Genomic DNA, 10909 nt, shown 5'->3' on the forward strand with positions numbered 1-10909 from the left:
GAGATTATTATAATGATTTCAATAATTCACAGTTTGATTCCCTTCTGTTGTACATATTATTATATAGCTCAGTGCTTATTTTATTGTAAATTATATAAAAATAATGATTACTTATTTTCATTTCGAAAAAAAAAAATGTGAAGTCGTATTTCATAAAGATCTTGTTAAAATTAGTTTACGTATAACGTTTACGATTTAATAACAATATCGATATAACGAAATGTCCATCAAAGTATCACATTATAAATAAGTGTATTCTCGAAAATATCGATACACTCATAATATTATGCATTTCTCACATCCCTAGTACCGTACCAATCGTTTCGTGTTTCGACTTTTCCAGGGCAACCAAAAAACGATTTTTCCGTGCTGAAAAGTGCAATTCGCGCAAGGAAAATCTTCGATGTGGTCCTTTTAAGCCATCAAGATTGCATTTTCGAAATTTTCCGCCTGCAGCTGGCCCTGGACGTGCTTTGTATCCGTGGAGAACAGAGACGCAAAGGTTGGGACACCAACATATACATCGAAATCTAAACCAACATCGCCCGCGTGTGTGTGTGTGTGTGTGGTGTGTGCTTGTGGGTGGACCAGGTTACCTATCAGATTTAAGGTGTTCCATTGAGTGACTGTTGTAAAAGCGAATGAACATTTATCACATGGATAAAATAGATTTCAGTTTTAAAAGAGAAGTTTCAAGTAACAATCTTTTAGCTTAAATAAAAAATAAATAAATATTCAAGAATTATTAATATATGTTTTATATCATGTATAAGAATGGTGGATTCTTAAACCTAACGTGTGGAACATATACCCTAAATAACACTCGTATTAGTGTTTAGTTGTATCTTTAGTCGAAAGGTCCACCTTAGTATCCGCAGATCCGAAGTTGTGCATGTGCGCGTGTTACACAGCATGTCTGTGTGTGGGTGGTGCAAAAGGGGCGGAGGACAAGAAAAATAAATCAGAATTTCCACATCCAGTGCCCAGAATATGACTTTATTTATATCAAAACTACAATTGCTTAAAATCCGCCAATTCGGAAAAGTCGCTTCAATAGGATATTAAACAGTTACAATCAAGTTCAATGCCACCCTTCTACGCCCTACCTACGCATTGATTTGATTTACTTTGACTTGAACATTAATCACTATTCTACTTTATATGTACTTACATTTCTGCCCACAGATAGACGCCGTGTGGGGTTGGGTTGCTTCCGGCCCGCTGCGCTTAGCAGCGAACAGAATGGGCGACCTGCCGGGCTCGGGATCCACCGCTCAACCACGGGATGCTGGTAAGGATTTGACAGGAGCTTGGTTTGGAATTGAGAAGAGAGCAAGCCAGGGGAATCTTGTGTGCCTCATGTGACTTTAAATACTTCATATTCGTTCAAAAGACTATGATCTTTCAGCTAAAGAATACTCTTAGAAAAGGCTTTTACTTCATAAAAAAGTATTTAAGCTCATTCACAATTCAAATTAATCGGTTTCATTAAGTTTATTTGTACTATTACAAAACATATGTTATTTTTTTACTCAAAATCATTTTGTATGCCAACAGCTGTCACCGGTACCGGTGGTAATTCCACGGCTGGTGGCGGCTCCTCCGTTGGATCTACGGCAGTGGACCGACCTCCGTCGCCCGCCCGCCTCTCTCACACGTCCGAGAAACATCCGAAGGTCACGCTCACGGAACTAAATATGCTACGGCGCCATCGGGAGCTCTGCGATGTGGTGCTCAACGTGGGCGGACGGAAGATCTTTGCCCACCGGGTCATTCTGTCCGCCTGCAGCTCCTACTTCTGTGCCATGTTCACTGGCGAACTGGAGGAATCGCGCCAGACTGAGGTCACCATACGCGACATCGATGAGAATGCCATGGAGCTGCTCATCGACTTTTGTTACACCGCCCACATCATTGTCGAGGAGTCGAATGTCCAGACCCTCCTACCCGCCGCCTGCCTGCTTCAACTGGTTGAGATTCAGGACATCTGCTGCGAGTTCCTCAAACGGCAGTTGGATCCCACCAACTGCCTGGGCATACGCGCCTTTGCCGACACACACTCCTGCCGGGAACTTTTACGGATCGCCGACAAATTTACGCAGCACAACTTCCAGGAGGTGATGGAGAGCGAGGAGTTCCTGCTGCTCCCCGTCGGCCAGCTGGTGGACATCATTTGCAGCGACGAGCTGAACGTGCGCTCCGAGGAGCAGGTCTTCAACGCGGTCATGTCCTGGCTCAAGTACAATGTCGCCGAGCGGCGACAACATCTGGCACAGGTGAGCTACTGTAAACCATATTTGATTACTACTTGTTCCGTTTGATAATTACTTTGGAAAACATAAACCTAAATTTCTAATTACTGCAACTAACAAATAAATAATGAAATCATATTTCCGAATATATTCAGGTGCTCCAACACGTCCGTCTGCCTCTGCTCTCGCCAAAGTTCCTGGTTGGCACGGTGGGCTCTGATCTCCTGGTGCGCAGCGACGAGGCCTGCCGGGATTTGGTGGATGAGGCCAAGAACTATCTGTTGCTCCCACAGGAGCGACCGCTGATGCAGGGTCCACGCACCAGACCGCGCAAACCAACTCGACGAGGGGAAGTCCTGTTCGCCGTGGGCGGATGGTGTTCCGGCGATGCGATTGCCTCCGTGGAGCGCTTCGATCCCCAGACGAACGACTGGAAAATGGTCGCTCCCATGAGCAAGCGACGCTGCGGAGTTGGCGTGGCCGTGTTGAATGATCTACTTTACGCCGTGGGCGGTCACGATGGCCAGAGCTATCTGAACAGCATCGAGCGTTATGATCCACAAACGAATCAATGGTCCTGCGACGTTGCGCCCACCACTTCCTGCCGCACCAGCGTGGGCGTGGCTGTGCTCGACGAATTCTTGTACGCGGTGGGTGGCCAGGATGGCGTTCAATGCTTGAACCACGTGGAGCGGTACGATCCGAAAGAGAACAAGTGGTCCAAAGTGGCACCGATGACAACAAGGCGACTGGGAGTGGCGGTAGCCGTGCTTGGAGGATTCCTCTACGCAATTGGTGGCTCCGATGGACAGTGTCCGTTGAACACCGTAGAGCGATATGATCCCAGGTAATTCATAAATAAAGCATGTTAAAATCTTTGGACGTACAAGTACAATCTCTAGCGCTTGTAACAAATGACCTTAATGTGCATTGCTCTTGAACGTAGTATTTGTTTGATTTACATTGCCCTGATTTTATCATTACAGACACAACAAATGGGTAGCCGTCAGCCCGATGTCCACGCGACGCAAGCACCTGGGCTGTGCTGTGTTCAACAACTACATTTACGCCGTCGGCGGGCGAGACGATTGCATGGAGCTCTCGTCCGCCGAGCGCTACAATCCACTGACCAATACCTGGAGCCCCATCGTGGCCATGACCTCCCGCCGCAGTGGGGTGAGTTTTTTTCATACCTTTCCTCGGCGAATAGTATTGTTATAAATGAAATCGTACCATTTTAGGTTGGCCTGGCCGTCGTCAATGGACAGCTGTATGCTGTGGGCGGCTTTGATGGTTCCGCCTATTTGAAAACCATCGAGGTCTACGACCCAGAGACGAACCAATGGCGTTTGTGCGGCTGCATGAACTACCGCCGACTGGGCGGCGGCGTGGGCGTGATGCGGGCCCCTCAGACTGAGAACTATATGTGGTGCGAAAATAGTTTTAAGCAACCGAATTCCTGAAACTAACTCAACTCCCATCCCTTCCATTGCTGATGAAATGTTGTCTTGTCTCTCTTTTCCCCCCCGAAAACATGCTAACAAATTCAGGATACGGAAAGATTCTGTTGTCTGATGGGAACAGCAGCCGACAACGTTGCCCTCGCAAACGTTGCCGCCGCCGCACTTCTACTAACAATATCCGCAATCGAAGCCAAATCTAATCGACTAAACAAAACACCTTTTCGCCCCATTGTCTACTAGCAGTATAATCGCTTTGTATTAATTGTTAATTGTTTATTTGGTAGAGCCTAAAGCGCATGTTTGTTAGACTTTTCCAAAATAGTATTAGAGTTAGCATTGCCCCGCTCCCACGTTCACCTGCAATCACTCATCCCCATCACTCCTGTGCGTAATTATATATATATGATTCTACTGTATGTTAAGCAAGTATAGTTTATAAATAACTTAATATCTAAATGTTGCCGGTGGTATTTCATGGAAATCGCTAGCTCCATAACCATGCCTTCTTTCGAAAAAAACAAAACAAAATCAAATATTAACCTAGAAACGAATTCGATTAGTTGTAAATCTTTAAACGAAGAGCTCTAAAGTCAAGTAACAAATTGGTATTAAAATAATTTAGACTTAAGGAGTGAATTCAAGAAAGTTTGTCCGAAATTAAACATCACAATGGTGCAATATTTCGATCGACCAACTAAATGCTGTTGTTTAGTCAAGTACTACACTTTAAATCATTGCAAACATCTTCAATAATACCACGACTATATGAAGTGAGCCGAATAATTGCAAAGAATGAATATTCAGCCTGTCAAGCTTAAAAAACCATTAAGGTAATCCACACACACACACTATGAAGAAGTTAGACCTAGCCCAAGATAATTCAATAGTAACAATTAACAATTACGCAGCCGTAAGATCAACTTTAAGCTAATAAATTTTAATATTGTTAATACTAGATCGTGTTAACCGGTAAGAGTTTTCGACCGGAATCAGGTCAAGTTTTAAGATGAATTATTGTTAAACCAAGTTTGACCATCGAGCTGAATGAACCAACTCGAATTAATTGCTTAGATACGGGAGTTAAAACACAACCTGACTCTCAATAACAACACATTTTGTTTGTTGCCTTTTACACCAACACTATTAAACAATTATTTATTCAAAATTATTATTTATTACACGCTTTCGTATCTCATTTAGTATATTTTAGGTGCACATTTATACACTGTTGTTAAATCGAGCAAAAGGGAATGATCTTTGCTTCCAAAATGATGAATAAGAATAGCATTTATAAAAAACCAAGCTTATTTATATTATAGCTTTAAGTCAATGGTCAACAATTATACAAAAATTCGCATACCACACATTATGCGTAGTTAAACAATAACACTTCGTAGTTGTATTGAGTGGAAAAAAGTGCTTAACGCAAATAATAGAAGTGTTAACCTAAGAGATGATCGTAAACCCGTGCTATGTATAAGAATATATAAAAATAAAAATATATCAAAATTAAGACACTTTTCTGGTTTCATTTAATACATTACAGCCAAGGGTGGAAATACAGTATATAAGGCTGGAATTATAAATTAAAAATAAATATCCAGAATTACTATTTTGTTGTTTACGTGTTAAGTTAATTTATAGATTTTAAATGTTTACCGTTAGGCGGTACTGGATCCCGTACCAATAGCCGATACGCGAACCCGATTCCTTTTGTTTTAGGCTTTAATTCCCACAAACTGATTTGAAGGCACTGTACATATTTTGATATTTTCAGCTTTTTATAAGAAGTCAATTACTATTTTATAAAAATAATTGAATTGAATGCATTTCATTGCGAACATTTCGATATTCACTGCCGTCCAGTGTGAACGCTTCGATACGTGTAGAAACTTCAGGCATTTCAGCAATCGATAAATTTAAATGTCTATTCGATAGTTGTACGTTGAACAGCTGTTTATTCTGGCGCTCTTTCATACGTTCGGTGAAATAGTTTTGTATTTCTGGCCGTAAATGATGTCCCAAATTCCGGATTTGGCCGGCGGAAATGGGCAACAGAAGCGAAAGATTCTAAGCGGCGGCGAATACAATCAGATTACCCGGTTTATCAGCGGCTTCCACGGCCTGGCCATCGACTGCGAGTTCGAGTTGAGGAATCGCTTCAGGGACGTGGAGCCAATGGCATTGACATGCATCCTGCAGTCGGAGATCATCAACCGGGTGCGGGGTCACTGGAAGCAGGATCAGCGCGGGAAAAGGCTTCTCAAAGCGTAAGACCACAATCTCGTGTTCTTTCCTGACACCATGACCAATAATAATCCAAATTGCTTGGATTCAGCTACGAGGAGCAGAAAAACTTATACGACAATGCCCTTCTGATTCGAATGGCTTGTGCCGAGGCACTGAACCCGGTGACTCTCTGCAGGATGTTGCTGCAGGAGAAGTACAAGACTCGGCATCGATCACACATCTCACAGCTTCTTAGGTATCCGCATCTTATCGACGATCCGAAGCTGGCGGCCAATGTGCAGCAGTGCATAGTCAGCGACAATCAAGACGGATCCATAACGGACCTGCGACGCCGCATAGTGGGCGAGGAGTACGAGCTTAAGCTTAAGAATCTGGCTAAGGAGGCGGGTATACATTTCTACGACGAGCAGGATTTGCGACGAATGGGATATGACAAGACGCCGGACATCAAGATGATCCTGCCCTTCCTTTACAAAGGCTCTGTGATCAACTGGATCGAGAGCAAGGCCAATTTTGGGGACACCAAGGGACACAAGTCCAACATCCAGCAGCAGTTGCAAAGCTACTGCAATCGGTAATATGAAAGAATACCTCCTATAACCAATCTAATTACATATGTATTATTGTCAGTTTTGGTCCTGGAATCATAATCTATTGGTTTGGTTACCACGAGGAAACGCCTGCGCTGCCGGATAACAACATTGGCATTACAGTACTAGCTGATTTTCCGGCAAAAGAGGATTTGGTTTTCATGCAACTCGCGCAAGAAGAATGCCCAGCTGAGACTCCGACAACGAAAGAGGACAGCAGTTCCGGAAGTCAACCTATTGTAGCCGAATGTCCAACCAAAGAACTGAAAGAACTTTAATGAAACTGAAAGTGCAGGGAAATAGTTAATTTACACTTTTTAACTATAGAACGAAATGTGCTTGTTAAAACAATGTACATAGAAAGCCTAAATTTTAATTGGGGATTTGCCAAATGTTAAGTAGAGTTGAAACAATCAAAGACAGGAATGCTTTGCATTTATACACTAAACATAAGATTAGACAATGCTTCTGTGCAGCAATAACTTTCCTTCTTAGTTTTAACAATTATGTCGTTTTTATTGTATTTATAAATTCTCATTTACATGATGTATTCAAAGGTTTATAGTACAAAAAGGTTGATTTTATTTCTGGCATAAATCGTATACAAAACTACGACATTGTTAGCATCGTTGTTCAAAATAGACCAAATCAAAGACAAAGCACAAGTAATTATTGTTACTCGAATTGCTAGTTGCCTTTCAGGGAAAATAAAAAATCAAAACAAACGTATTTATTTTACTATGTGGAAATTTGCTTTGTATTGTTGTGTTAGCCATATGTGTTATTTTCAAAGTATAAACCAAAAGTCAGCAGTGTGTATATAAAAAATTCAGCTGGGCCCTTAGCTTTGGAAACTATGTTCTAACTTTATGCGCCCCCTCCTTTCATCGGCTTATATGTTGATGTCTTGTCGGGGCTGTTGTAAAGTTATTGTTGCAAAAGTTTCGTACTGGTAGGAAATTCGTCGATTTCGATCAGCTTGATATATTTATATATGCACCCGGCCACATCGGTCATCAGACCTCCTTCAGCTCCTCGGGCATGTCGTTCTTGGGATGCTTGTTCTCGAAATGCTGCTTGTACGTCTTGGGATCGGGCATTTGCGACTGAAATGGAGAAGAAACTCGATTAGGTTTCACATAAGCCACAAAGTACGAGTAATTAATATTTAGAGGGCATTACTATAACTTGCATCTGAATCGAATTCTTTATTTTAAAGCTCCTGAGATCTCGAATGTTCATTAATCTTAAATGTTAGTAATTGTAAAGTAAAGTAACTTATTCAAAAGATATTATAAATCGAAAAATATAAGTAAAGATGTTCAACGATAAATGAGCCAAAATGAATTCTTCTTTCTCTCGTAATATGACTTTAGTTGCTATCGGTACTAGGATTAATTAATTAAATATTTAAAATAAGTACAGCAGATACTAAAACATGGTTTTCAAAAGTTCAATGTTAAAGTAAGCGAGTTCCTGCGTAATTCTTTGAGCTGTCTCCAAACCATTTGATTAACCCACTGCACTTGCTGACTTAGGGAGGTTTCACTGTAGCTGGCTCACCTTGCAAACGGCGCACACATAGACAAGTGCCTTCTGGGCCGCCTTCTTCTGATCGTTGGCGCTGTGTCCTTGTTGCTTCTTCAGTTTGGCCTGCTTCTCGGAGGCCTTCGCCTGCGACTGGATCTTCTGGTGTCCACGTGCCATTTCTTGCTGTTTAAGTGAAAATGGATGAGTTAGCAAATGTATGTATATGGTCTATGGGCTTCACGGGATTCGCAACAAAGGCGGCAGAGGCGCAGTCACTTTCACTTTCTCCCACACAGCTGAATAGGTTACTCTTGGGGTTACCAAACAGGAAGCACAGCTTCCGGTCAGTATACTATAGTTAAGATACCAATTATTTATGTTTTGGAAAATCTGACACGACACTGTACTGAAACAACAACAAAGCACCCCCACAAGTGAAAATGTGGATTGCGACCACGTTCTGCGCTCTTTTTGCGAACCCACCGCTGCTTACCTAATTAACCCGATTAAATTTGGTTGGCTGTACTAAATGCAGGTGTGATGCAGCCTTTGCAGTTACGTAAAATTCGTTGTTACAAATTGTTTTGATTTGTTACCCGAAATTATTAACGATTAACCGTAAATTTTTATCAATTTGTCGGGTTTTGTTTCGCTGCCAGGATTGAATGGGACCAGAGCTGAACTATATCCAAAACGTTAGGGCATAAATATCTGTGGGTTCGCGTCTTGGACGAACAGCTATCCTGACTCAAACCACTTAACGGTACTCATAGTAAATATTGCTATTTCTAATTATTTGTATAATTTTTTAAACATTTCAAAATTTTTATTTTTCGTAATAAAATTAAAAAGTATTTGTTATATGTTCGTAATTTAAAAATATCATTACCTAATCCCCCAACACAAAAAAGTATTATTTTTATCTTAAACTGGAAGCATATCAAAAAAATTTTTAATTAAATTCTCATATAAAAACATATTGTATAATTTTAACATTTTTTATTTATAAATTGTCAATTACATAATTTAGTTATAGTACAAAAAGATTTATTTCCTTTCATTTCTGGCATAATTCGTATAAAACTTTCACGTGTAAACAAAATCCAAAACGGAGCTCAGAGTATTTATGGTGTTTTTAGATATATTCCTGTGTTTTAGGGGCAATAAATATCAAAATTAAACAATTTCTATTCATTTTGTAAGGTAGGTAGGTGTCTTTGTATTGATTTAGCCACACATCGAACAATCGCATACTGTGTTAATTTCAATGTATAAAACAAAATCAAAAATCAGCAGTGTGTATACGAAAAAACTGGCATTTGTATATTATTATTACGACTATTATCCATCCTCTTGGCTTCGGCTTGATTGTGGGCTTTCTTCTTAGGGCTGATGCAAAGTTATTGTTGCAAATGTTTCGTACTGGTAGGCAACTCGTCCATCTCGTTCAGCTTGAAGTAAAATGATCATCAGACCTCCTTTAACTCCTCCGGCATGTCGTTCTTGGGATGCTTGTTCTCGAAGTGCTGTTTATACGTCTTGGGATCGGGCATTTGCGACTGAAATGGAGAAGGCATTCGATTAGTTTTCAATCTAAATTGTTATCTACATACATAAAGGAAGTAGGGGTGCAAATATTGAAACTTGAGAAAGGGTGATCATATATCAATGTGTTATCATCAGCAGTGCTTGGTCAGCACTTAATTTAATATGACGTCGGACAAACAGATTCATTACTCACTGGTAAATATTCATAGTGAACTAAATTAATTGATCTTATCTAGGTGAAAAGTAAAAGTAGTTAATGTTAATAGAGTAGGAAGTTATACACTCACAAACATTGGTAAAAGCGAACACTAGTGTTACAACAATATTACAAGTATTTCTGATTTTGAAAGTTCATTGAATTTAGGCGCGGAACACCACTTTTGTTACGATCTATTGTATTGAACTTCATCATACAGAAGTAAACCTTTTGGATGAAATGCAATGGGCACTTTCAAGCTCTAGTTTGTTCGCTTTACACAGGCTCCACTGTAGCTGGCTCACCTTGCAAACGGCGCACACATAGACAAGTGCCTTCTGGGCCGCCTTCTTCTGGTCGTTGGCGCTGTGTCCTTGTTGCTTCTTCAGTTTGGCCTGCTTCTCGGAGGCCTTCGCCTGCGACTGGATCTTCTGGTGTCCACGTGCCATTGCTTGCTGCATGCAAATTCAAATGCAAATAGAAGGGTTAGTACGAGTGGATTGCCAAAAGGTCATTAATCATCTGTGGCCCAAACGGGATTTGCAACAAAGGCGGCAGAAGCGCAGTGGCTTTCACTTTTTATCCCCACCCACTTAAACGTAATAGCAGGAATTACCAGTCACAAGAGAGGATTTTACTCGATCTGTGCACCTCTTTCGATAAGATATTAATAATGTTTTAATCAAATCTGTTGCGTTACTGTACTGCAACAACAAATCACCACCACCACTAAAAATGTGGATTGCGACCACGTTCTGCAAACACATTTCCACTTACCTAATTAAGCTGATTAAATTTGTGTGGCTGTTCTAAATGCAGGTGATGCACCTTCGAATTTGATTTGTAAAGTAAGTGCTTTGTTACCCGAAATTATTGACAACTTGTCTTAAAATACTTTAATTTGATGGGATTTGTTTTCTGGCAGGATTGAATGGGACCAGAGTGCAAATGTATCCAAAATGTTCGTCGAGAAACATATGTGGGTTTGAGTCTTTGATTGACACTTACCCTGACTCAAACCCCTTAAAAAACTGGCATTTTAAAAGTTGTAAGTTTTAAGAATAATCTAAGATTAAGATT

General features: G+C 40.8%; 4 protein-coding genes across 6 annotated transcripts; 2 read left to right on the plus strand and 2 right to left on the minus strand.

Annotated features, from left to right (window-relative positions):
• Positions 1 to 267: 267 nt before the first annotated feature.
• On the plus strand, positions 268 to 5228 carry LOC6738203 (kelch-like protein diablo). Of its 2 annotated transcripts, XM_016171542.3 has the most exons (7): positions 268 to 502; positions 1186 to 1291; positions 1558 to 2276; positions 2408 to 3099; positions 3239 to 3428; positions 3494 to 3681; positions 3803 to 5228. In XM_016171542.3, the coding sequence occupies exons 2-7, from the start codon at positions 1243 to 1245 to the stop codon at positions 3825 to 3827; spliced, it is 1863 nt and encodes a 620-aa protein (XP_016032030.1). In that variant the 5' UTR covers positions 268 to 502; positions 1186 to 1242; the 3' UTR covers positions 3828 to 5228. The 2 variants fall into 2 exon arrangements, with proteins under 2 accessions (XP_016032030.1, XP_016032031.1); XM_016171543.3 differs by having other exon boundaries at positions 3494 to 5228.
• A 395-nt stretch (positions 5229 to 5623) lies between these two features.
• Positions 5624 to 7280, plus strand: LOC6738204 (CDAN1-interacting nuclease 1). The gene is made up of 3 exons (XM_002084981.4): positions 5624 to 5985; positions 6054 to 6539; positions 6596 to 7280. Exons 1-3 carry the CDS (start codon positions 5729 to 5731, stop codon positions 6831 to 6833), a joined length of 981 nt encoding a protein of 326 aa, XP_002085017.1. The 5' UTR covers positions 5624 to 5728; the 3' UTR covers positions 6834 to 7280.
• Positions 7281 to 7284: 4 nt separating this feature from the next.
• Positions 7285 to 8789, minus strand: LOC6738205 (zinc finger protein 706). Of its 2 annotated transcripts, none has more exons than XM_016169472.3 (3): positions 8579 to 8789; positions 8119 to 8264; positions 7285 to 7661 (listed from the first exon to the last, which is right to left on the minus strand). In XM_016169472.3, the coding sequence occupies exons 2-3, from the start codon at positions 8260 to 8262 to the stop codon at positions 7572 to 7574; spliced, it is 234 nt and encodes a 77-aa protein (XP_016032033.1). In that variant the 5' UTR covers positions 8263 to 8264; positions 8579 to 8789; the 3' UTR covers positions 7285 to 7571. The 2 variants fall into 2 exon arrangements, with proteins under 2 accessions (XP_016032033.1, XP_016032032.1); XM_016169471.2 differs by having other exon boundaries at positions 8119 to 8268; positions 8579 to 8785.
• Positions 8790 to 9069: 280 nt separating this feature from the next.
• On the minus strand, positions 9070 to 10804 carry LOC6738206 (zinc finger protein 706). The gene is made up of 3 exons (XM_016169470.3): positions 10607 to 10804; positions 10135 to 10284; positions 9070 to 9644 (listed from the first exon to the last, which is right to left on the minus strand). The coding sequence occupies exons 2-3, from the start codon at positions 10276 to 10278 to the stop codon at positions 9555 to 9557; spliced, it is 234 nt and encodes a 77-aa protein (XP_016032034.1). The 5' UTR covers positions 10279 to 10284; positions 10607 to 10804; the 3' UTR covers positions 9070 to 9554.
• Between the last annotated feature and the right edge of the window lie 105 nt (positions 10805 to 10909).

This window comes from Drosophila simulans, chromosome 3L (assembly GCF_016746395.2).
Source record: "Drosophila simulans strain w501 chromosome 3L, Prin_Dsim_3.1, whole genome shotgun sequence".
NCBI classification, from domain to species: Eukaryota; Metazoa; Arthropoda; class Insecta; order Diptera; family Drosophilidae; genus Drosophila; species Drosophila simulans.

Excerpts from the sequence above, each read along its gene's own strand:
- LOC6738203 (XM_016171543.3), top strand. The coding sequence starts at position 1,243 with ATGGGCGACCTGCCGGGCTCGGGATCCACCGCTCAACCACGGGATGCT. Across the intron at positions 2,277-2,407 it reads GGCGACAACATCTGGCACAG|GTGCTCCAACACGTCCGTCT; the intron begins GTGAGCTACTGT and ends GAATATATTCAG. Across the intron at positions 3,429-3,493 it reads TGACCTCCCGCCGCAGTGGG|GTTGGCCTGGCCGTCGTCAA; the intron begins GTGAGTTTTTTT and ends GTACCATTTTAG.
- LOC6738204 (XM_002084981.4), top strand. The coding sequence starts at position 5,729 with ATGATGTCCCAAATTCCGGATTTGGCCGGCGGAAATGGGCAACAGAAG. Across the intron at positions 5,986-6,053 it reads GGGAAAAGGCTTCTCAAAGC|CTACGAGGAGCAGAAAAACT; the intron begins GTAAGACCACAA and ends GCTTGGATTCAG. Across the intron at positions 6,540-6,595 it reads TTGCAAAGCTACTGCAATCG|TTTTGGTCCTGGAATCATAA; the intron begins GTAATATGAAAG and ends TATTATTGTCAG.
- LOC6738205 (XM_016169472.3), bottom strand. The coding sequence starts at position 8,262 with ATGGCACGTGGACACCAGAAGATCCAGTCGCAGGCGAAGGCCTCCGAG. Across the intron at positions 7,662-8,118 it reads ATGTGTGCGCCGTTTGCAAG|TCGCAAATGCCCGATCCCAA; the intron begins GTGAGCCAGCTA and ends TCTCCATTTCAG.
- LOC6738206 (XM_016169470.3), bottom strand. The coding sequence starts at position 10,278 with ATGGCACGTGGACACCAGAAGATCCAGTCGCAGGCGAAGGCCTCCGAG. Across the intron at positions 9,645-10,134 it reads ATGTGTGCGCCGTTTGCAAG|TCGCAAATGCCCGATCCCAA; the intron begins GTGAGCCAGCTA and ends TCTCCATTTCAG.